The 20947-nt window shown below is 46.5% G+C and overlaps 1 protein-coding gene across 4 annotated transcripts in view; it reads left to right on the plus strand.

The window, feature by feature from the left end:
* The first annotated feature begins 1300 nt into the window (after nucleotides 1-1300).
* PDRG1 (p53 and DNA damage regulated 1) overlaps nucleotides 1301-20947 on the plus strand; it is a 64063-nt gene continuing 44416 nt past the window's right edge. Inside the window, exons 1-3 of one of the 4 annotated variants that reach the window (XM_030211204.1) lie at nucleotides 1301-1353; nucleotides 4402-4620; nucleotides 18924-18999. In XM_030211204.1, coding sequence (XP_030067064.1) covers nucleotides 4537-4620; nucleotides 18924-18999 — 160 coding nt within the window. In that variant the 5' untranslated portion in view covers nucleotides 1301-1353; nucleotides 4402-4536. Of the gene's footprint in view, nucleotides 1354-1387; nucleotides 1563-1593; nucleotides 1752-4401; nucleotides 4621-18923; nucleotides 19000-20947 lie in introns of those variants that run through there. The other 3 variants (XM_030211202.1, XM_030211203.1, XM_030211205.1) reach the window with 3 other exon arrangements.

A 20947-nucleotide genomic window follows, 5' to 3' on the forward strand; every position in this document is an offset into this window, starting at 1 on the left:
ACATACCAGCCCCTCCAAATGATACACTTATTATGATTTATAATAAATTACTACTCTACCTATAAAAAGTTATTCTATTATACTTTGTCTGTGTACATCCATATGCTGAATAAGCTGGCATGTTTGAAAATATAAGTGGAGGAGTGGCCTAGTGGTTAGGGTGCTGGACTCTGGTCCTGGGGGAACTGAGGAACTGAGTTCAATTCCCACTTGAGGCACAGGCAGCTCCTTGTGACTCTGGGCAAGTCACTTAACCCTCCATTGCCCCATGTAAGCTGCATTGAGCCTGCCATGAGTGGGAAAGCGCGGGGTACAAATGTAACAAAAAAATAAATAAATAAAATAAAAATAATCATAGCTGCCGAGGGGGGGGGGGGGGTAGGGGCGACAAAATTCCCCTTGCCCAGGCCTCCAAGGGGGAGGAGGGGGGGGGGCCTGACACCGCAGTCCCACCTGCCCTCCATCATTGACCGTCTGCCCTCTGCATTGAAATTGCAGTCTCACCTCTGTGAAAGCAGTGCTGCAGGCAGCAGAACGCCTCCCTTTGGCCCTCCTTCCCTGCCTGTGTCCTGCCCTTGTCTGATGTAACTTCTACGAGCAGTGTTGCCAGGTGGGTGGTTTTACCGCCCAATTGGGCAGTTTTCTGCGACCCGCCGCGGGAAATTTTTGCCCGCAGCGGGTTGCGGTTTTTTGGGCTTGTTTTGTGTCTTTTGGGCGGTTTTTTAAGCGTTGTTTTCCGGCCGTGGGGGGCGGGGTTAGTGACGTTCTGGGCGGGGCTGATGGCGGTGGAGGCGGGGCCGATGGCGGCAGGGGCAGGGTTGATGGCGGGGGCGGGGGTGATGACGCGGGTGTGGGGGTGTCAGGGGCGGGGTTTCAGTTTGGGCGGGTTTTGGTCTGGATTTGGGCTCCTTTGGGTGGGAAAAAAAATTTCCACCTGGCAACCCTGTCCACAAGGGTGGGACACAAGGAGGGAAGGAGGGCCAAAGGGAGGTGTTCTGCTGCCTGCAGTGCTGCTTTCACGGAGGTGAGACTGCGATTTCAATGCAGGGGGCCCGGCGTGGTGGTGGACGGAGGGGGGGAGCGGCGGCGACCTCAGGGGTGGGGAGGGGGGAGCAGTGGCAGCGGCGATCCTGGGGGGGGGGGAGCGGTGGCGCTGACCTCGGGGGGGGGGGGGGTTGGCTGGCAGGGGCGCTGATGACCTCGGGGGGGGGGGGGCGGGCGGCGGCAGGGGCGTTGACCTCGGGGGGGGGGGGGGAGGCGGCAGGGGCGTGGCCCGGGGGCGGCCTTGCCCCGTCCCTGTCTCTCGGCGGTCCTGCTAATAATAAAAACGGCAAAATGGACACAGTAGCGTAGGTTTGTTTGCTTTGTTTTGAGTGTACTGGGATGACGACTGCGCAGGAAAGTGGAAACAGACAAAACTAATTAGCTTCAGCTTTTAACGTCATCCCGCCTACTGTTTTCAATCTAACCTTGGTTTTTCAATTGCGATAGTAATTTTGGTTTGTTCTGGCCAATGTGGCGGCAAGCTAAGCTTCGCCCACTGCGTTCAGCCCAGCTAATAGGTAATAGGCTACTACTGTCGCAGTCTTCTTGTCTCTCCGTCTCAATTTGGCCTGGTAGTTGGTGTGGGCTATTGGAGCAACACAATGAGGCTTGGAACTGGAACAGAGAAGAACTATAGGAACACCAGAATCGGGCCAAAGCAGTGAGGTTTGCTCTCACATATAGGAGTAGCAGAACTTTTATTCAAGGTTATGGAAAGTTTTCCTTGTACTTTCTTTTTATGAAGAGGCTTTCGATTTCTGTGTTAACGTTGGGATAGGTTCATTTTTTTTTTTCTGCAGGCAAGAGGAATAGCGTTTTTCTGTATGCAATTTTGCGTCGCAGGCATTCGTCTGTCTTTTGGCAAGACCTCCATTTAGTTTTTGTCTGTAATCTTATGATTCCATTGTAGTCTGTAGTCACTAATTTTGTATTTGCTGAAACTAGTCAGGTTCAGTTTTACATGCGTGTCCCATGGCTCTGTTAGAATCTAGTTTCGCATAAGGATCTGTAGCATTCTAGGTTGTTCCGTGCGTACAATGAACACGCGATAATACAGTAGTAGATACAAACAAGTATTAAGTTAGCACAAGTTTGAAACATGGATTGTTACTGCTGCAAAAAAAAATTTAGGTTAATGTAGTAAACTGTGTGTTAGAATCCTGTCCTAAATCTTAGCGCATGGCTTTTTAATACACATATGTAAAACAGTCTATTTAGTGCCTGTTGTGGACAAGAAAAGTGTGCTAATATGTTAGAGCATGCCAGGTCAGTAATTAATGATATTGTTGTATCATATGTTTTTTTCTGTACATATGTTTTTACCAATCCTAGATTATGTACAATGTTTTATTTCTTTATTCCATCAATTAATTACACATAGCTTCAGGTTACAATTCAGTGTACATTCCTTGTCATGGCATTTCTTCACAATGATCTAGTAATTATTTATGTTTTCTATCTAGGTGTAAACAATTTGTTACTTATCATTTTGTTATCTTTCTAGTAGATTTTGAATGTATATTGTAATAACATTTCATACCATGTTCATAAGTCACACAAGTTTTAATGTACATTCTATCTATCTATATATATTGTTTCAGATCCTGATGCAGGCCTTCTGGCCGAAACAGCGTTGTGTTGAGTTGTTTTTAAATTTTTACCAAGATATTGTGTGCTCCAGTCTCTGGAATCCTTGGTCCTAGTTTCCACTTTTTTTTTCTCTCCCCTCTGTACTATGTCAGGTTTGGAAAGGGATCTCATGCCTCCCCTTTCATCCCCCTCCCCTTTATCTGGGAACCAGTCCTGGCTGGGTTTGGGCAGTGGCCTCAGAAGAGGGCCAACCTGTCTAAATTTAACTCACTGTAAATGAAGTAAAGGGCCAACATTGAACTGAAGTTTCTTCAAAGTACTAATAAAATAACACAAATAACCCACAAAACAAGAATACAGGGAAATACATATGTAAAAGAGATCAAAGGTAGTGTGTTAGACCAAGGCAGTGCTTTTCAACCCTCTCCTGGAGGCAGACCTAGCCAGTCGGGTTTTAGGGATTACTACAGTGAACAATCATGGTAATGTGATTTGCCCCAAGTCACAAGGAGTTGCAGTGGGAATTTTTTTTTGTTTTGTTTTGTTACATTTGTACCCCGCACTTTCCCACTCATGGCAGGCTCAATGCGGCTTACATGGGGCAATGGAGGGTTAAGTGACTTGCCCAGAGTCACAAGGAGCTGCCTGTGCCTGAAGTGGGAATCGAACTCAGTTCCCCAGGACCAAAGTCCAGCACCCTAACCACTAGGCCACTCCTCCCCAGTTCCTAAGATCTCAGCCCAGTACACTAACTAAGTGATTAGGCTACTCCTCTACTCCATGCATGGGGGAAATTTTGCATTGGGTTTTCAGGATTACCACAATAAATATGCATAAGTTTACAAGCTTTGCCTTTGGGAAGATAGAAAAGCACTAAAATGAGAGTTCTGATACTCTGCTGAGAGATAGCTGGTTAAAGATAACTGGATAAATTAACATCTTTTTAGCTCGATATTCAAAAAGAGATCCATTTAAGTTTGCTGGAAGATGAGCAGATTTAAGATAATCAGGTAAAGTCAAACCCATATAATGAATATCGATGCAGTCAGGTTAACTTTTTTTGTCATGTCCCAGCATGCCTCTATGCTTTATTCCTTTAAGTGTTTAAAGTTTGGTTGGATAGTTGGGGTCTTTGAAAAGCATGTATTTTTTTCTGCTTAACTCCCAAGATTAACCAGTTAGAATGGAGATTCTGCTGAACAGAGCAAGAAGTGATTTAATTCTGCTGTAATTAGTGCCCTGTTTACTAAGTCATGCTATAGGCGTGCTAACATTTTACCGGGAGCTAACTATAGAGACACCTATAGGAATATAATGGGTGTCTCTATCAGCGCATGCTAATTTTTACCATGCTCTAAAAGTTTAGCGTGCCTACAATGGGGTGAATGGGGCTCTTAGTGTCTTACTGCTTTCACATTATATCTCAGAGGGTTGGCCTAGTGCAGTAGTTTGAAAATCAAATAAGTGTTTAAATTCTGCTTATGCCACTGAAGCTGTGATCTTCCAGTCACACTATGCTCTGTTGCCTCAGGAAAACTCAAAGCTGGATTTATATAAACCTGCCTTAATACATAAACATGTTATTAAATGCAAGCCCTATTATTGACAGGGGGCCTATTTATTAATAATACATACTAGTAAATCTAGCCCTTGGATTGTAAACGCTGAAGCAGGGAAAAACTGCCATAAGCTTGGATTCGGAAAGGTGAATAATCCTAAACATTTTATTTTGATCTAATGTCATGATCTTTGTATTTTATTTTATAGCTGGAAGGCTTCTTTTTGGAAGAAAAACTGGTGTCTGCAGTCCATTGAGATATTTTACTTTTAACAGTGCAGCAGTTGTGCAGAGATAGCATATAAGACTGTGTAGCAACTGACTAGGGTCATCCTCTTCGCAACATGCCTCAGGACCCAGAGATTGTGTTGCAGTTCCTGCAGGAGGTGGAAGAGCGTTCAGAGAAGGTCCTGGCTGATAAGCAACAGGTAATAGAATCATTTACAACAGTGTTTCCTGCCCTCAGTTTCCTGCAGCTGGCACAGTGCACTTCAATATTTGGGAAGGACTTTTTTTTTCTTTTCAGGTTGGAGGGGGGGGGCTGAAGTTTACTAGATAAGACACTAGCAGCCAGAGAGGCAGACTCCCTTGCACCCATCTAGATGACACACAAATTCATGCAGTGGCTTCAGAGGAGAAGGGGTTGGAAGAAAGACATGAAAAATAAACCAGGGACTTCTAGTTTCAGCCCCACAAGCTCTCCACCTCATGTTTTTCTTGTTCAAGACTTCTCTCACCTGACTGGAGATGTATAATTGGAAACTTATTTGCAGGGTCGTGGTTCAGAGGACATTAAAAAAAAAAAAAGAAAGAAAAAGAAATATATATTGAGAGAGAGAAAATAAAGACAAAATCCAGTTGTATATAAAAAGCTGGAGAGAGAAAGGGGAGCCCCACAGAAGGGTGTGGCAGATGTAGCTTTTAAGATGAACATGATCAAATAGGCTTATTATGAGCATATTTTTTGGCAACTCTCCCAGAAGACCATGGTGTTAAACAGCACTACTAAACAAAGCAGACTGGAAGTTAAAACATTGGGCTGTAGGCAGAAACCAATAACATTATCCTGCTGTGTTAGATTTCAGTACTTCCAGGTGATTAGGATGTACATAAGTACATAAGTATTGCCATACTGGGAAAGACCAAAGGTCCATCGAGCCCAGCATCCTGTTTCCAACAGTGGCCAGTCAGAGATACCCTGCAAGATCCCAAAAATGTACAAAACATTTTATACTGCTTATCCCAGAAATAGTGGATTTTCCCCAAATCCATTTAATAACGGTCTATGGACTTTTCCTTTAGGAAGCTGTCCAAACCTTTTTAAACTCTGCTAAGCTAACTGTCTTTACCACATTCTCTGGCAACGAATTCCAGAGTTTAATTACACGTTGAGTGAAGAAACATTTCTCCGATTCGTTTTAAATTTACTACATTGTAGCTTCATCGCGTGCAGATTCGACAGCACCGAGGTCTGGTGATTCTCATCGCTCCAGATTGGCCAAGGCGTCCGTGGTATGCGGATCTCCGCCAGATGTTGGTGGATGCTCCGGTGCATTTGCCCCTGGTGCCGAACCTGTTGGTTCAGGGTCTGGTGTCTATGTAGGATCCCTGCCGATTTGGTCTTACGGCCTGGCTCTTGAAAGGGTGCGATTGAGAGACAAGGGCCACTCTAACAAGGTCATTTCCACTCCCTTGCAGGCCCGCAAGCGGTCCACCTCCGCAGCTTATGCTCGGATCTGGCGCAAATTTGAGGCGTGGGGTGTTTCAAAGGCGATCACACCCATGCGGGCTACAGTCTCGACAGTGCTGGTCTTTTTGCAGGAGGGCTTACAAAAAGGCCTGGCTTACAATTCCCTGCGGTGCAAGTGGCAGCATTATCATGCTATCGAGGGAAAGTCGCTGGCTTGTCCTTTGCTGCTCATCTGGACATTGCCCGATTTCTCAGAGGGGTGCTTAGGCTCCGTCCTCCCGTCCAGTTGCCCTGTCCGGCCTGGAACCTGGGGCTGGTGTTGAAGGCTCTTCAGTGTTCGCCCTTTGAGCTGCTTAGGCAAGCTTCGGAGAAGGATGTGACTCTCAAGACAGTCTTTTTGGTGGCCATGACATCGGCTAGATGTGTGTCTGAGCTGCAGGCGCTGTCCTGTTGTGACCCTTTTCTGCAATTCTCAGAGTCCGGAGTAATGGTACGTACAGTGCCTTCCTTCCTGCCTAAGGTGGTTTCAGCGTTTCACCTGAACCAGCCCATTTTTCTTCCTTCCTTTTCTAGGGAAGAGCTCCCGGACTCCTTTGGGCAGTTACATCTTCTGGATGTCCGCAGGGCGCTGTTGCAGTATCTACAGATATATGACTTCAGGACTTCTGATCGCCTTTGTCTTGTTGTCAGGTCCTCGGTGTGGAGGCCCAGCGTCTAAGGCCACTATAGCCCGTTGGCTCAAGGAAGTCATTTTTTCTGCGTTTTCTGAAAACGGTAACAGAATTCAAGCACGCGTGGGATAAACATAAAGGAATCCTGTTCAGAAGGAATGGATCATAAAGAGCTTAGCCGAGATTGGGTTGCAGAGCCGGTGGCGGGAGGCAGGGATACTGCTGGGCAGACTTATGCGGTCTGTGCCAGAGCTGGTGGTGGGAGGCGGGACTGGTGGTTGGGAGGCGGGGATAGCGCTGGGCAGACTTATACGATCTGTGCCCTGAAAAGGACAGGTACAAATCAAGGTAAGGTATACGCAAAAAGTAGCACATATGAGTTTATCTTGTTGGGCAGACTGGATGGACCGTGCAGGTCTTTTTCTGCCGTCATCTACTATGTTACTATCTACTTTCAGGTTGGTCTCTGCCTGAAGTGTTAAGGTGCATTCCACGAGAGCAATTTCCTCCTCGTGGGCTGAAATAGGTGCACTCTCTCTTCACGAGATCTGTAGTGCGGCTGCTTGGGCTTCTCAGCTCTCATTTGTCCGGCATTATAGGTTGGATATTGCAGCGAAGCAGGACGCTATTTTTGGAGCACAAGTGCTTGCTCGCGGTGTGGCCTGTTCCCACCCTATTTAAGGAGTGCTTTTGTACATCCCATCAGTTAATGGATTCATCTGCTGCTGATGACAAGGAAGGGAAAATTAGGTTCTTACCTTGGTAATTTTCTTTCCTTTAGTCACAGCAGATGAATCCATGATCCCTCCCTGTCTGACTTGTTTTTTTTTTGTTGTTCAGATCTTTCATGCAGATATAGATCTCATTGGGAGAAGTTGGATACCAGTTCTCAAAATTTCTACATGATGTTCTACTACAGGAGGTTGAGTTCATCCCTCCTTTGTATGGTTATTGCTCCTGTTCTGGGGCGTTTGTTCGCTGTGAGGAAAGTTTGTTATTATACCTTTATGGTTCACTCTGCTTTGGAAATCTCAAATACTGAAGGCAGTTGGGGCTAGCCAATCAAGAGGCACTATGGTTTTTCAGTGTTCTCTATCTCCACCTGCTGGTAGGCGGATACAACCCATCAGTTAATGGATTCATCTGCTGTGACTAAAGGAAAGAAAATTATCAAGGTAAGAACCTAATTTTCCCATATGTTCCACCAGTGGTTTCTCTGGAATATTTCTTTTTATAGCACTTTTATGCTCTGCAATTCGTTTGTTTAATGCTCTAATCGTTTTTCCAATGTAAATCAGTCTGCAAGGACAGTTAACTTCATAGACTACCTGTGAGGTCTTGCAGTTAGAATATTGTTTTAATTCAAAATGTTATACCGTCTTAGGGTGAATAAAGACTTTTGTCTTCAAGTTCACTGAACAAAAAGAGCAATTTAAACATGGGTAATGTCCCCATACTGGGTAATTTTTTACTGGTACTGGTAAGGCAGATGGTGCCAGAAAGTCTTTAAAATTTTTGTTTCTCTTAAAGGCTATAAGTAACTCCTTATTAGAAAAATATGGTATGTTTTGGACTAATGACAAATGTTTTCTAAAAATCTTGATCAAATCTGATGACATATGATCGAAATATAGAGTACATACAATTCTATTCTCCTTATTAGTATTGATATCATTTGTAGTATGGAGGAGATCATATCTCTGGTGGTGTGATTTCTTAAGCAATCCTTCTTTTATATATTTTTGTGGATATCCTCTTTGTATAAATCTATTGGCCATTATGTCTATCTGTCTCTTACATTCCTTATTATCTGAACATAATTTTTTCACTCTTAGGAATTGACTATACGGAAGATTTCTCTTAAGTGGTTGACTGTGGCAGCTTTCAAATTGTAGCAACTTGTTTGTCGGTTTTCAATATAATGTTGTTGTAAATTTACCATGATTAAATTGAATTTTTATATCTAGGAAGGGTATTTTTTTTTTTTTTTTTAATCAAAGTTCATATGGAACTTCAAATTCTTATCCCTTGCATTCAACCATTTGAGAAAATTTTGTAGCACAGCCTCATCGCATTCCCACGTCATCAATAAATCTCTTCCACATTATAATATGATTTTTATATGGATTTTTTTGTATGTGGCGTTTCTCAAAGTGTGCCATAAAAAGGTTGGCTAGAGAGGGGGGTGACTTGCCCCCATAGCTGTCCCTTTCACCTGCTTATAATAACTGCCTTCCATATCATCATGCTGATCAATCCATAGACTGGTGGGTTGTGTCCATCTACCAGCAGGTGTAGATAGAGAGCAATCCTTTTGCCTCCCTATATGTGGTCATGTGCTGCCAGAAACTCCTCAGTATGTTCTCTATCTCAGCAGGTGGTGGTCACACACAGCAGCAGCTCTGGCTAGGTCTCCAAGCCTAATCTTTAGGTTTTGTTGAGTACCTGGGGTTGAGGGCTCTTCTTGAGCAAGTGCAAACCTGGTGGTGCCAGGTCCCTCCTTTTCTCCCCCCTCCCGCTGGCTCAGTTTAAAAAAAAAAAATTTGGATGTCCTTTAAGGGCGTTTATTTCAACGTTTATTTCAACGTTTATATCAGCGTTTATTGCAGCTGCTCACTGGGACACCAGTTCGTTACAGCTCGGAGCGAGAAGCAGGTAATTTTTACCTTTTGTAGTGGGCAGGGGGTTCCCCAATCGGTCTCCACGTGGCCTATGGCGTTGGAGGGCAAGGGCGCGAAGAATCGCTCCCCAGACCGCGTGTGTGCATCTAGCGGGATGCGGGGGTTTCAAAACCTGAATCGCCTTTTTTGGGCATCAGTTGGGAGGCCAGTCAGTGTCCCGGTTCTTCCTCCGGTGTGGCGGTTTTTCCCACCATAAACGCCCATCCCCCGCTGCTCCCCCCCCCCCCCCCCCCCCCCATTTTGGCCGGCCACTCGGCTCGGACGGCTTCTTCTTGGGCCGCCCTCGAGGTGGGAGACGTTAATGCTATGGTCGCCCTTGATTCGGGCGACGGCAAAAAAGCGGCCAAAGTTAAGCGCCGTTCTTCCCGCGCGGCTCCTTCTCGGAGTTTGCCGGTTGAGGGTGCGTCTAGGGCCGTGGCCCAGGCTGCAGAAGTGCACAGTCTGGGGGGTTTCTCCCCTGAGTTCATTTTGCTGCTGCATCAGGCTTTCCTTATGCAAAACGCTGCCCCTGCTCTCTTGTCCGATAAAGGGGTTGAGGCCTCCGGAAGCAAACGCCCTCGGGTGGATTTCCAGGCCCTAGAGGACTCTGTCTCCTCTGATGTAGATGAGGGCAGTGTATCTGAGTTCTCCCGACGGTCCTTTGGGGATTCCTTGGAGGAGACGGATTCCTGCTCGGATGGAGCGGATGACCCCTCTGCAGCGCGGATCTTTCGCTCAGAGGATTTGCCCAACCTGTTAGTGCAGGCCATGAGCATTTTGAAGATTTCCTCTCCGGAGGACGTCTCTCCCTCAGCCTCTGTTGGCTCTGCCATTATGCTGGGGACGAAGCGCCCACCTAGAACCTTCCACGTGCATGAGGCCATGCGCACCTTGATTACGGCTCAATGGGATGTCCCAGAAGCGAGCCTCAAAGTGGCTAGGGCTATGTCCCGCCTCTATCCTCCGCCTGAAGGTGAACGGGAGGCCTTTCTTTGGCCTACCGTGGATTCTTTAATCACTGCGGTGACTAAGAAAACGGCGTTGCCGGTGGAAGGTGGCACGGCCCTAAAGGACGCCCAAGACAGAAGATTGGAGGTGGCCTTAAGGTCGTCCTTCGAGGCGGCTGCTTTAAGTTTGCAGGCCTCAGTTTGCGGCTCCTACGTGGCCAGGGCGTGCCTGACGATTGTGCAGCGGGCGTCCCCCTCAGATCCTTCCTTGAGGGCTGATTGGCCGGCCCTGGAATCGGGCTTGGCTTATTTGGCAGACTTGCTGTATGATGTCTTGAGAGCCTTGGCTAAAGGTATGGCTCAGACAGTCTCTGCACGGCGTTGGCTTTGGCTGAAGCATTGGTCTGCTGACCACGCCTCTAAGTCTCGCCTGGCTAAGTTGCCTTTTAAAGGCAAGCTGCTCTTTGGGGTCGATCTCGGCACGTCTAAGGGCAAGAGGTTACCAGAGGTCAGGGCTCGGGCCAGTGGTGCCCGCCCCGGTTCCTCCAAAGGACAGTTTCAGGAAGCCCGTCGGTATCGCCCGGGCAAGTCGGGCTCCTCTGCCCTCTCTTCCTTCAAGAGGAACTTCTCCCCCAAGAAGCATTCCTTTCGCAGAGACCGCCGTCCCGGAGGTGCGTCCTCCGGTCCTCCCCCAGGGTCTCGTACCCAATGACGGGGCCCTGGCCCATTGCCCAGTGCAGATTGGAGGACGCCTGTCCTCGTTTCTGGGCGAGTGGACCAGGGTAACTTCAGACGCTTGGGTGCTGGAAGTCATCAGAGACGGCTACAAGCTAGAGTTCTGCCGACCCTTAAGAGACGGGTTTGTGCACTCTTCCTGCAAGTCTCCGGTGAAAGCTGTGCAGTGCAGCAGACTTTGGACAATCTGATCCGCCTGGTGCGGTCGTTCCGGTGCCAGAAGATCAGCTTGGCAAGGGACGTTACTCCATTTACTTTGTGGTACCAAAGAAAGGAGGTTCTGTACGGCCTATCCTCGACCTCAAAGGGGTCAATCGGGCCTTGAAAGTTCGGCACTTCCGAATGGAGACTCTCCGCTCTGTTATAGCGGCAGTGAAGGCAGGGGAGTTCCTGGCATCCTTGGACATCAAGGAAGCTTACTTGCATATTCCCATCTGGCCTCCTCATCAATGCTTTCTGCGTTTTGCAGTCCTGGGCCGACACTTCCAGTTCAGAGCCCTCCCGTTCGGGTTGGCTACTGCTCCGCGGACCTTCTCCAAAGTAATGGTGGTCATCGCGGCCTTCCTACGAAAGGAAGGAGTACAAGTCCATCCTTATCTGGAAGACTGGTTGATCCGAGCCCCCTCTTATGCAGAGTGCGGCAGAGCTGTAGACCGGGTGATTGCTCTTTTGAGCTCCCTGGGGTGGATCATCAACTGGGAGAAAAGCCAGCTGCGCCCGACTCAGTCCCTGGAGTATCTGGGAGTTCGTTTCGACACCCAAGTGGGCAGAGTATTTCTGCCAGACAATCGGATTGTCAAGCTTCAGGCTCAGGTGGACCAGTTCCTAGTAGCCTCCCCTCTTCGGGCTTGGGACTATGTGCAGCTGTTGGGCTCTATGACGGCCACGATGGAAGTAGTGCCCTGGGCCAGGGCTCATATGAGACCACTACAACTCTCTCTGCTGCAGTGCTGGACTCCAGTGTCGGAGGATTACGCTGTGCGCCTTCCCTTGGACCCAGCGGTGCGCAAGGCGCTGAGCTGGTGGCTGAGGACAGACAAGTTGTCTGCAGGGATGCCTCTTTTGACCCCGGAGTGGGTTGTCGTCACGACGGAATCCTCTTTGATGGGCTGGGGAGCCCACTGCTTGGGAAGGACAGCGCAGGGGCTCTGGTCTCCTGCAGAGGCAAAGTGGTCTATCAACCTCCTGGAACTCAGAGCCATTCGGTTGGCGCTTTTGGAGTTTCTCCCGGTACTGGCGTTGAAGCCAGTATGGGTCCTGTTAGACAATGCCACGGCTGTGGCCTATGTCAATCGCCAGGGAGGTACCAAGAGCGCCCCTCTAGCCAAGGAGGCCATGAATCTATGCCAGTGGGCGGAAGCGAACCTGGAACAGCTGTCGGCGGCCCACATTGCGGGAGTCATGAATGTCAAGGCGGACTTTCTCAGTCGCCATACCTTGGATCCCGGAGAGTGGCAGCTATCGGCTCAGGCCTTCTTGGACATCACGAAGCACTGGGGCCAGCCGAGCCTAGATCTGATGGCGTCATCGGCCAATTGCCAAGTGCCGCGCTTTTTCAGCAGAGGACGGGACCCTCGATCTCTGGGAGTAGATGCTCTTCTCCAACAGTGGCCGACACAGGAGCTTCTCTATGTGTTCCCGCCCTGGCCCATGTTGGGCAGGGTGCTAGACCGGGTGGCAAAGCATCTGGGCTGGATAATCCTGGTGGGTCCAGACTGGCCCAGACGTCCCTGGTATGCGGACTTGATCAGGCTCTCAGTGGACGGCCCTCTGCGGCTGCCAGCGGGGCCGGGCCTGTTGCATCAGGGTCCCGTGGTGATGGAGGATCCCTCCCCCTTTGGTCTTACGGCCTGGCTATTGAGCGGCAGCGTCTGAGGAAGAAGGGCTTCTCAGACAAGGTCATCGCCACTATGCTGAGAGTGAGGAAGCGCTCTACTTCTACTGTTTACGCCAGGGTTTGGCGTACCTTTGCATCGTGGTGTGAGGCAGGCTCACTTTCTCCCTTCACTGCTCCAATCTCTTCAGTGCTGGCGTTCCTGCAAGAAGGTCTGGAGAAAGGCCTGTCGCTCAGTTCCCTTAAAGTCCAGGTAGCGGCTCTGGCTTGCTTCAGGGGTCGCCTGAAGGGTGCTTCCCTGGCCTCACAGCCAGATGTGGTGCGCTTTCTCAAGGGAGTTAATCATCTACGCCCTCCTCTGCGCTTGGTGGTGCCTGCGTGGAATCTCAATTTGGTGCCAAGAGCCTTGCAGAAGCCGCCTTTTGAACCCTTGTCGAGGGCATCTCTGAAAGACCTGACGTTGAAAGCAGTCTTTTTGATGGCTATCACTTCAGCCAGAAGAGTTTCCGAGCTCCAGGCGCTGCTATGTCGGGAACCCTTCCTGCAGTTCACTGAGGCAGGAGTGTCTATTCGCACGGTGCCTTCCTTCCTGCCCAAGATTGTTTCTCGCTTCCATGTGAATCAGCAGCTCTGTCTCCCATCCTTTCGTAGGGAGGACTACCCAGAGGAGTACTCTGCTCTCAAATATCTAGATGTGAGACGAGCCATCATCAGATACTTGGAAGTGACCAATGATTTCCGGAAGTCGGATCATCTGTTTGTGCTGTTCGCAGGTCCTCGTAAGGGTCTGCAGGCTGCCAAGCCTACAGTAGCACGATGGGTAAAGGAAACCATTGCAGCGGCTTATGTGGCCGCGGGGAAGATGCCGCCTATCCAGCTGAAGGCTCACTCCACTAGAGCGCAGGCGGCCTCGATGGCAGAGGCCGGGTCCGTCTCCTTGGAAGAGATTTGCAAGGCGGCAACTTGGGCATCGGCTCATACCTTCTCCAGGCATTACCGCTTGACTGTGGCTGCTCGGGCGGAGGCCCGGTTTGGAGCTTCAGTGTTGCGGTCAGGGATTTCTATGTCCCGCCCTGGGTGAGTACTGCTTCGGTACATCCCACCAGTCTATGGATTGATCAGCATGATGATATGGAAGGTAAAATTATGTATCGTACCTGATAATTTTCTTTCCATTAATCATAGCTGATCAATCCATAGCCCCTCCCAGATATCTGTACTGTTTATATTCTGGTTGCATTTCAGGTTCAAGTTTAGTCTTCAGTTCCTGTTCAGGAGGACTTCGTGTTCAAGTTTTTTCAAGTGGATTCTTCAGGAGTTGAGACGATTTTGTGTTACAGTGAGCTGCTGCATTCCTCTCCCGCTTCGTGCGGCTGTAGGGCAGCTTTGTACTCCTCCCGCTTCGGCGGTGTTAGGGTCAGTCAGCTCCTCCCGCAGTTGCGGTTGCAGGATAAGCCAGATCCCCCCGCATCGGCGGGTGTGGTGTCCCTCCCCCGCTCCGCGGGGATGAGCTGGACGGATTCCCCTCCCCCACTTGTGTGGGGATGAGCTGGGTTAATTCCCCTCCCCCGTTTCGGCGGTGGTGAGCTGGGCAGAGTGTCCCTTTGTGGGTGTAATTCTCTAAGTGCTGAGTCCTGCGGATAGAGCTTTGATATCGACATACTGAGGAGTTTCCGGCAGCACATGACCACATATAGGGAGGCAAAAGGATTGCTCTCTATCTCCACCTGCTGGTAGATGGACACAACCCACCAGTCTATGGATTGATCAGCTATGATTAATGGAAAGAAAATTATCAGGTATGATACATAATTTTACCTTCAAAACTAAAAAAGTTCTCTTTTAGAGCTATTGTTGTAATCAGTTGCATAATGAATTCTGTAGGTATTCTTTTGAACGTTGTTCTGTGTACTAATGCTTGCTTAATTACTTCCAGAGCCTCATCTTGCGGAATATTCGTATATAATGATTCTTTGATGTTACTAAAAGAATATTGTTGTTTGTCAATATTAATTCATCCAATCTTCTCTATATATAAAAGGCACCACCAACGTTCTAAATGAAGCCTCCAGCCGGAAGTGTGAAGGAGGAGAGATATCCGGTTTCCCCATGAGTGTCTGTCCCGCCCTCGCTCTCTCTGTAACACAAACAGTGAAGGAAAACACAGCAAAGCACAAAATCAAATCGTGCTCTCTCTAACCGTGAAGGACTCAGAGGGGGGAAGGGGAGAGAGGGTAGAAGCCCTCACTATCTCTGTAACACAAACACAGCACAGCAGGAAACTTAACACTGAAGGACTCGACTCCGGGGTGGGGGTGGGGGGGACAGAGAGCAGAGGGGACAGACAACACAGGGGAAGGGAGAGAGGGCAGGAACACACACACTCCCACATGCACACAGAAGAAAACCTTGCTAGCCCCCGTTTCATTTGCATCAGAAACGGGGCTTTTTTACTAGTATATTAATAATATGAGAGGAGTCCCTTACGTAGGAGGGGATAAGGGGAATCAGGGGCCTAATCAGTGAATTTTGACACAGGTTCTAAAAGAGAACCTATCCCAGACACAATGGGTCTACCTGGGGGATTTATTAAAGATTTATGTATCTTTGGTAATATATATATCACAGGGATGCGTGGATGTTCTACTTTCAAAAAATCCCCTTCTTTAGCCGTCAAATAAACGCCCTCTAATGTGCAGGATATAAGGGAGTCAATTTTAGATTTTAAGATGAACATAGGAATTTTTATTTACCGTTAGAGATCCTATCACTTAGATGTTTCTTAATTTCTTTAACATATTGATCTTTATCCATTACCACTATTGTTCCTCCCTTAACTGCCTGTTCCTTGTCATCAGCAGCAGATAAATCCATTAACTGATGGGTTGTATCCGCCTACCAGCTGGTGGAGATAGAGAACACTGAAAAACCATAGTGCCCTCTTGGATGGCTAGCTCCATCTGCCTTCAGTATTCTCTATCTCCCAGCAGGTGTGGACGTAGCTTGATCAGCTCCTGGAAAAAATTCTGCCTGGGGTGGCTCCTGTGCTTTGCCAGTTGAAGCTGGGGTGTTGTGGCTGGTCTTGCCCACTTTTGAAGGCATACAGGTTTGCCCTTTCCCTGCCTTACCTCTGCCTACCGGAGTACCTCGGTTGCTGCCTGCCTCCAATTTTCCTCACAGCATTAAAAAAAAAAAAAAAAAAAAAAGTATGCATTGATTCTGCATAATTATTCTGAGGCTATTTTCAGCATGCAGCTTGACTGGAGCTCGTTTGACTCGGTCTTTTGAGGTGAGAGTGGTGCCCAGCTCCTCTGGGGAGGTCCCATGGACGCCGTTCCGAACGGGGTAAGTTTTGCCGCAAAGCCGCCATTTTACTTATATAATTCCGTCTGGTTGGGCGATGACTGCTGAGGGAGTTGAACGCTGCTCCCGTTGTGGTAAACGCAGATCAGCAGCGGGGCTGTGTAAGACGTGCTCTTTAGATGCTAGAGCTAGTACGAGCATGGCGAGCGATGATTCTTCCCGCTCAATGGAGCTGGCAGTGGGTCAGGGTGATTTTTCTCCCCTGAGTTTGTGCTTTTAATGCATAAAGCCTTCATGCTGAAAAGTGCTCTGCTGCAGGTGTCTGACACTGCGCTGCTGCCTGGCTTCCCCCCCCAGGTGTTGATGGCCCAGGGCTGGCTACTTCCCCCGAGCGTTGGAAGGACGCTAAACATCTTGCCTCACCAATTATTACTTTTCTTTGAAGGGGTGAACGAACAAGTGGATAAAGATGAGCCGGTCGATTATTTTGTATCTGGATTTTCAAAAGGCATTTGGCAGAGTATGTCATGATAGACTCCAGAGGAAATTGGAGAGTCATGGGATAGGAAGTAGTGTCCTATTGTGGATTAAAAACTGGTTAAAAGACAAAAAACAGGGAGTAGGGTTAAATGGTCAGTATTCTCAATGAAGAAGGGTAGATAGTGGGGTTCCCCAGGGCTCTGTGCTGGGATTGCTGCCTTTTATCATATTTATACATGATCTAGAGATGGGAGCAACTAGTGAGGTAATTAAAGTTGCTGGTGACACAGTTATTCAGAGTTAAATCGTGGGAGGATTGTGAAAAATTAGAAGAGGACCGTATGAGACTGGGAGCCTGAGCATCTAAATGGCAGGTGACATTTAATGTGAGCAAGTGCAGAGTGATGCATGTGGGAAAGAGGAACCCTAATTATAGTTATTTAATGCAAGGTTCCACAATAGGCGTCACCGACCAGGAAAAGGATCTAGGCATCATCGTTCATGATACATTGAAACCCTCTGCTCAGTGTGCGGCGGTGGCTAAGAGAGCAAATAGAATGTTAAGTATTATTTGGAAAGGAATGGAAAACAAAAATGAGGACGTTATAATGCCTTTGTAGCACTTCATGGTGTGACTGCACCTCAAATATTGTGTTCAGTTCTGGTCACTGCATCTCAAAAAAGATATAGTGGAATTAGAAAAGGTATAGAGAAGTGCAACGAAAATGATAAAGAGGATGGGATGATTTCCCTATGAAGAAAGGCTAAAGCGGCTAGGGTTCTTCAGCTTGGAGAAAAGACGGCTTAGGGGAGATGATAGAGGTCTATAAAACAATGAGTGGAGTGGAATGGGTAGACGTGAATCGCTTGCTCTTTCCAAACATTCTAGGACTAGGGGGCACGCAATGAAGCTACAAAGTAGTAAATTTAAAATGAATCTGAGAAAATATTTTTTCACTCAATGTATAATTAAATTCTGGAATTCGTTGCCAGAGAATATAGTAAACGGTTAGCTTAGCAGGGTTTAAAAAAGATTTGGATAGCTTCCTAAAAAAAGTCCATAGACCATTATAAAAATGGACTTGGGGAAAAGCCACTGCTTATTTTTAGAATACAAAACAAAAAAATGTAGTAGGTTGATTTGGTATTTTTAGAATAAGCAGCATAAAATGTATTGTACTGTTTTGGGATCTTACCAGGTATTTGTGACCTGGATTGGCCACTGTTGGAAACAGGATGCTGGGCTTGATGGACCTTTGGTCTGTCAGAGTATGGCAATACTTATGTACTTATGTAAGAAGGGAGAGAGAGGGGAGATACTTGGCATGGTGGATCCATGTGAGAGAGACCATGGGGATTCTCAAGGAGATGAGGATGCTAGGTACCGAGGGAAGAATTGTACTAATGGGGAGTGGGTGAAAGAGATGGGAATAGGAGGCCAGGTAAGGAGAGAGACAGGAGATCTAGGGGTGAGAGGAGGAGATGGAAAGTTGATAGGTACTTGCAAATGAAATATAGTTGGAGGACTGAAGAGTGAGAAGGTGACATTTGAGGGGAGAGACAGGAAAAAGAGAGCGAGGACATTATATCAGAGACAGGTATAGTAAGGGAATAGAATAAGATAAGAGGTAAGAGGAAATGCATTTTTGTTTTTTATTTTTTCACCTATGTTGTGGCACACGTCTAGTTTGATTTCTTGGGTTTCCCAGTTCAATTATTGTCTTTATATTTCTAATTTGTGATCCCTTGTTCTGTATTTGGTGTGTGACTGAGGTGTAGTTTCTGCGTAGAACTCTGTAGCAGTCCCACATGTTCTGTTTTACTAGTAGTAGGTGTATTGGTATTTTGGGGCTCTGTGTAAATATTTGTAGTGTTGTCTGTTAAGTAGGGTTCTGTTTAAACATAGGAGTCCGTGCTACTGTTCTATGGTAGATTTGCTACATGTATGTTAGGATTTTGTTTAGGTTTTGTGTTATTTCACTATGTGCCTTGTAGTGGAGTGATGTATCTCAGTAGATAACGTGAGAATCAGAATTTTTTTTTGTTAATGTTTGGTAGTTCCATGGCAGAATGTTCTACTTATGATCTGCACCTGTGTTTGTTTTTATTTTTTTTTGGTGGTGGTGGTGGGGGGAGGTAGAGTTTTAGTGGATGCAGAACATGTTTACATTTAATATATAAGAACTGTCATACTGTATCAGACCAAAGGTCCGTGAGGGTCATGTATGGAATGTGTCATGAATGCAGGCATTGTGTGTCCTGACTGAAAAAACAGTTGAGAACCACTGGTCTAGATCAAAGCATACAACTTTGTTAGCTTTCTTTCTGGGAAGTGATGATCCTTGTGGGTACTGAGGATTACTAATTTGCTTTTACTGTGCTAAAGAATTATTAAAACGTATATTTTCCAGATGGTTGACCTGGATTTAAAAAGAAACCGAAATCGAGAGGCTTTAAGAGCCCTTCAGAGGGAGGCAGCTGAAACCGGTGAGACATAGTCTGCTTGCATACTGCACTCACATCTGCAGTTTTGTTTGATTTATTGCTAAACAAGTATATCTAAACTATATGAATGAGAATAAAGACTGATTCTCAAAGTTTTTGCAGCTCTTGATGCCAGGTCACTCGCTGGCTATGCAATTAGGGCTCAAATGGAAGCCTGAAAGTACCAGTTTATTTTTCAGATTTGGGCCCCTGATATTTGCCAAGAGCAACCTACTAAGCTGGAAAGAAATCTGGTTCTTGTAATAAATACTATTGTCTTCTGAGAATCTTTTTAATATCTGTAGGTAAATGAGAAAACTGGATATCATTGGAGAATCATCTTGTGTTTTCTTTTTAGACAGCAAAGTGTGTTAAAAGTTCTGTACTTTTCACCCTCCTTTATCCATTATCAATATATTGAGCAGGATAACCATTTTCTTTAAACATTTAAATCATATCTGTAGCCTGGTTCTCAAATTCTGTAGGAGAGGTAAAAAAATTGTCTTAAACAAAGAAACTGACTCACTGGTAAGTTATTCTTAAGCCTTCTGACTTAAAGGGTCCCAACGTAGCTTGTTTTACTGCGGTGATATTTAGGTTGCCAAGGGATAAATATTGAGATGCAAGCAACATTTTTATTTTATGATGAGAATCAACAATCTGCGGGACTTTGAATCATGGAGGTACCAGGAGTCCGCAAATGGCAGAAGAAGTGATATTTCTAATGTTCCGTGCAGAGAACAGCCTCTTGCGCCTTGCAATTATGCCCTATTGCAAAGATATGGGAGAGTGGTATGTGTACAACATAGATATAGAAATAGAAGGGTGGGGTGTGTAGATTCTCTTAGAAGGGTTTTTTTCAAATCTACATTGATACTACTACTACTTAACATTTCTAGAGCGCTACTAGGGTTACGCAGCGCTGTACAAAATAAACAAGGAAGGACGGTCCCTGCTCAAAGGAGCTTACAATCTAAAGAACGAAATGTCAAGTTGGGGCAGTCTAGAACCTGGAACTATACTCTGACATTGTTTGTTTTCTACCCCAGGGGCAACGGCATTTGACACAGTTGATCATGATATTCTTCTGTTTAAGCAAAGCTTTTTTGGAATTTCAGGTCCTGTATTGAAATGGTTTAGTGAGTTTTTACATAATAGATAATCCTTAGCATCCTATCAGACCAGTCCAGACAAATGGGTTGTGTCCATCTATCAGCAGATGGAGACAACATAAGAAAATAGCACCTGATTTGTCCCTTAAGGTATGTTGCAGGATAGAATGTTCAATATTTTTTTGTCTCCCAAGCGGATGGATGATGGACTAACTGTCCTGCTCCTGACTGTTTCTAACCACTTTCAGTTGATCTGTAACTAACCTTTTGGGGTTTTGTGCTCATGAGCCAGTTTTATGCTGATTCTCTGTTGAGTTGGAGGTGTCTATTTGGCTTGTTCTCCTGAACCATCTTCTCAGTTGTGTTACATAGTAACTTAGTAAGTGACAGCAGAAAAAGACCCCAACAGTTTGATTCTTTCTCAATTCTAGATTGAATCAACAATGAACGTGATGGTATATACTTGATAATGGTCTTTCTTTTGTTGTTTCAGGGACATAGACCGTAGAAGTCCACCTGGCTCTATCTTTATGTTCCTACTGTAGTTGTTGCTGTCAAAGCCTGTTCAAATCCATCTTGCCATTTGTGGGACACAGACCATAACAGTCTGTCCAGCACTGTCCTCACATTCCAAATTACTGGACTTTCTGTCGATGCTCTCTCCAGCCCATCCTAAGATGGATTGCTATATGCAGGACTCAGACCTTACAAGTCTGCCCAGCACCAGCCTTAGTTGATATAGGCAGAGCTGCCGTCTAAGCATCACTTGACATGCAAACACATATGCAAACCTTTAAGCTTTGTTTATATACCATTCATTTTTTAATTAGAGATCCTCT

The sequence above is a fragment of the Microcaecilia unicolor genome, chromosome 8, assembly GCF_901765095.1.
Source record: "Microcaecilia unicolor chromosome 8, aMicUni1.1, whole genome shotgun sequence".
NCBI classification, from domain to species: Eukaryota; Metazoa; Chordata; class Amphibia; order Gymnophiona; family Siphonopidae; genus Microcaecilia; species Microcaecilia unicolor.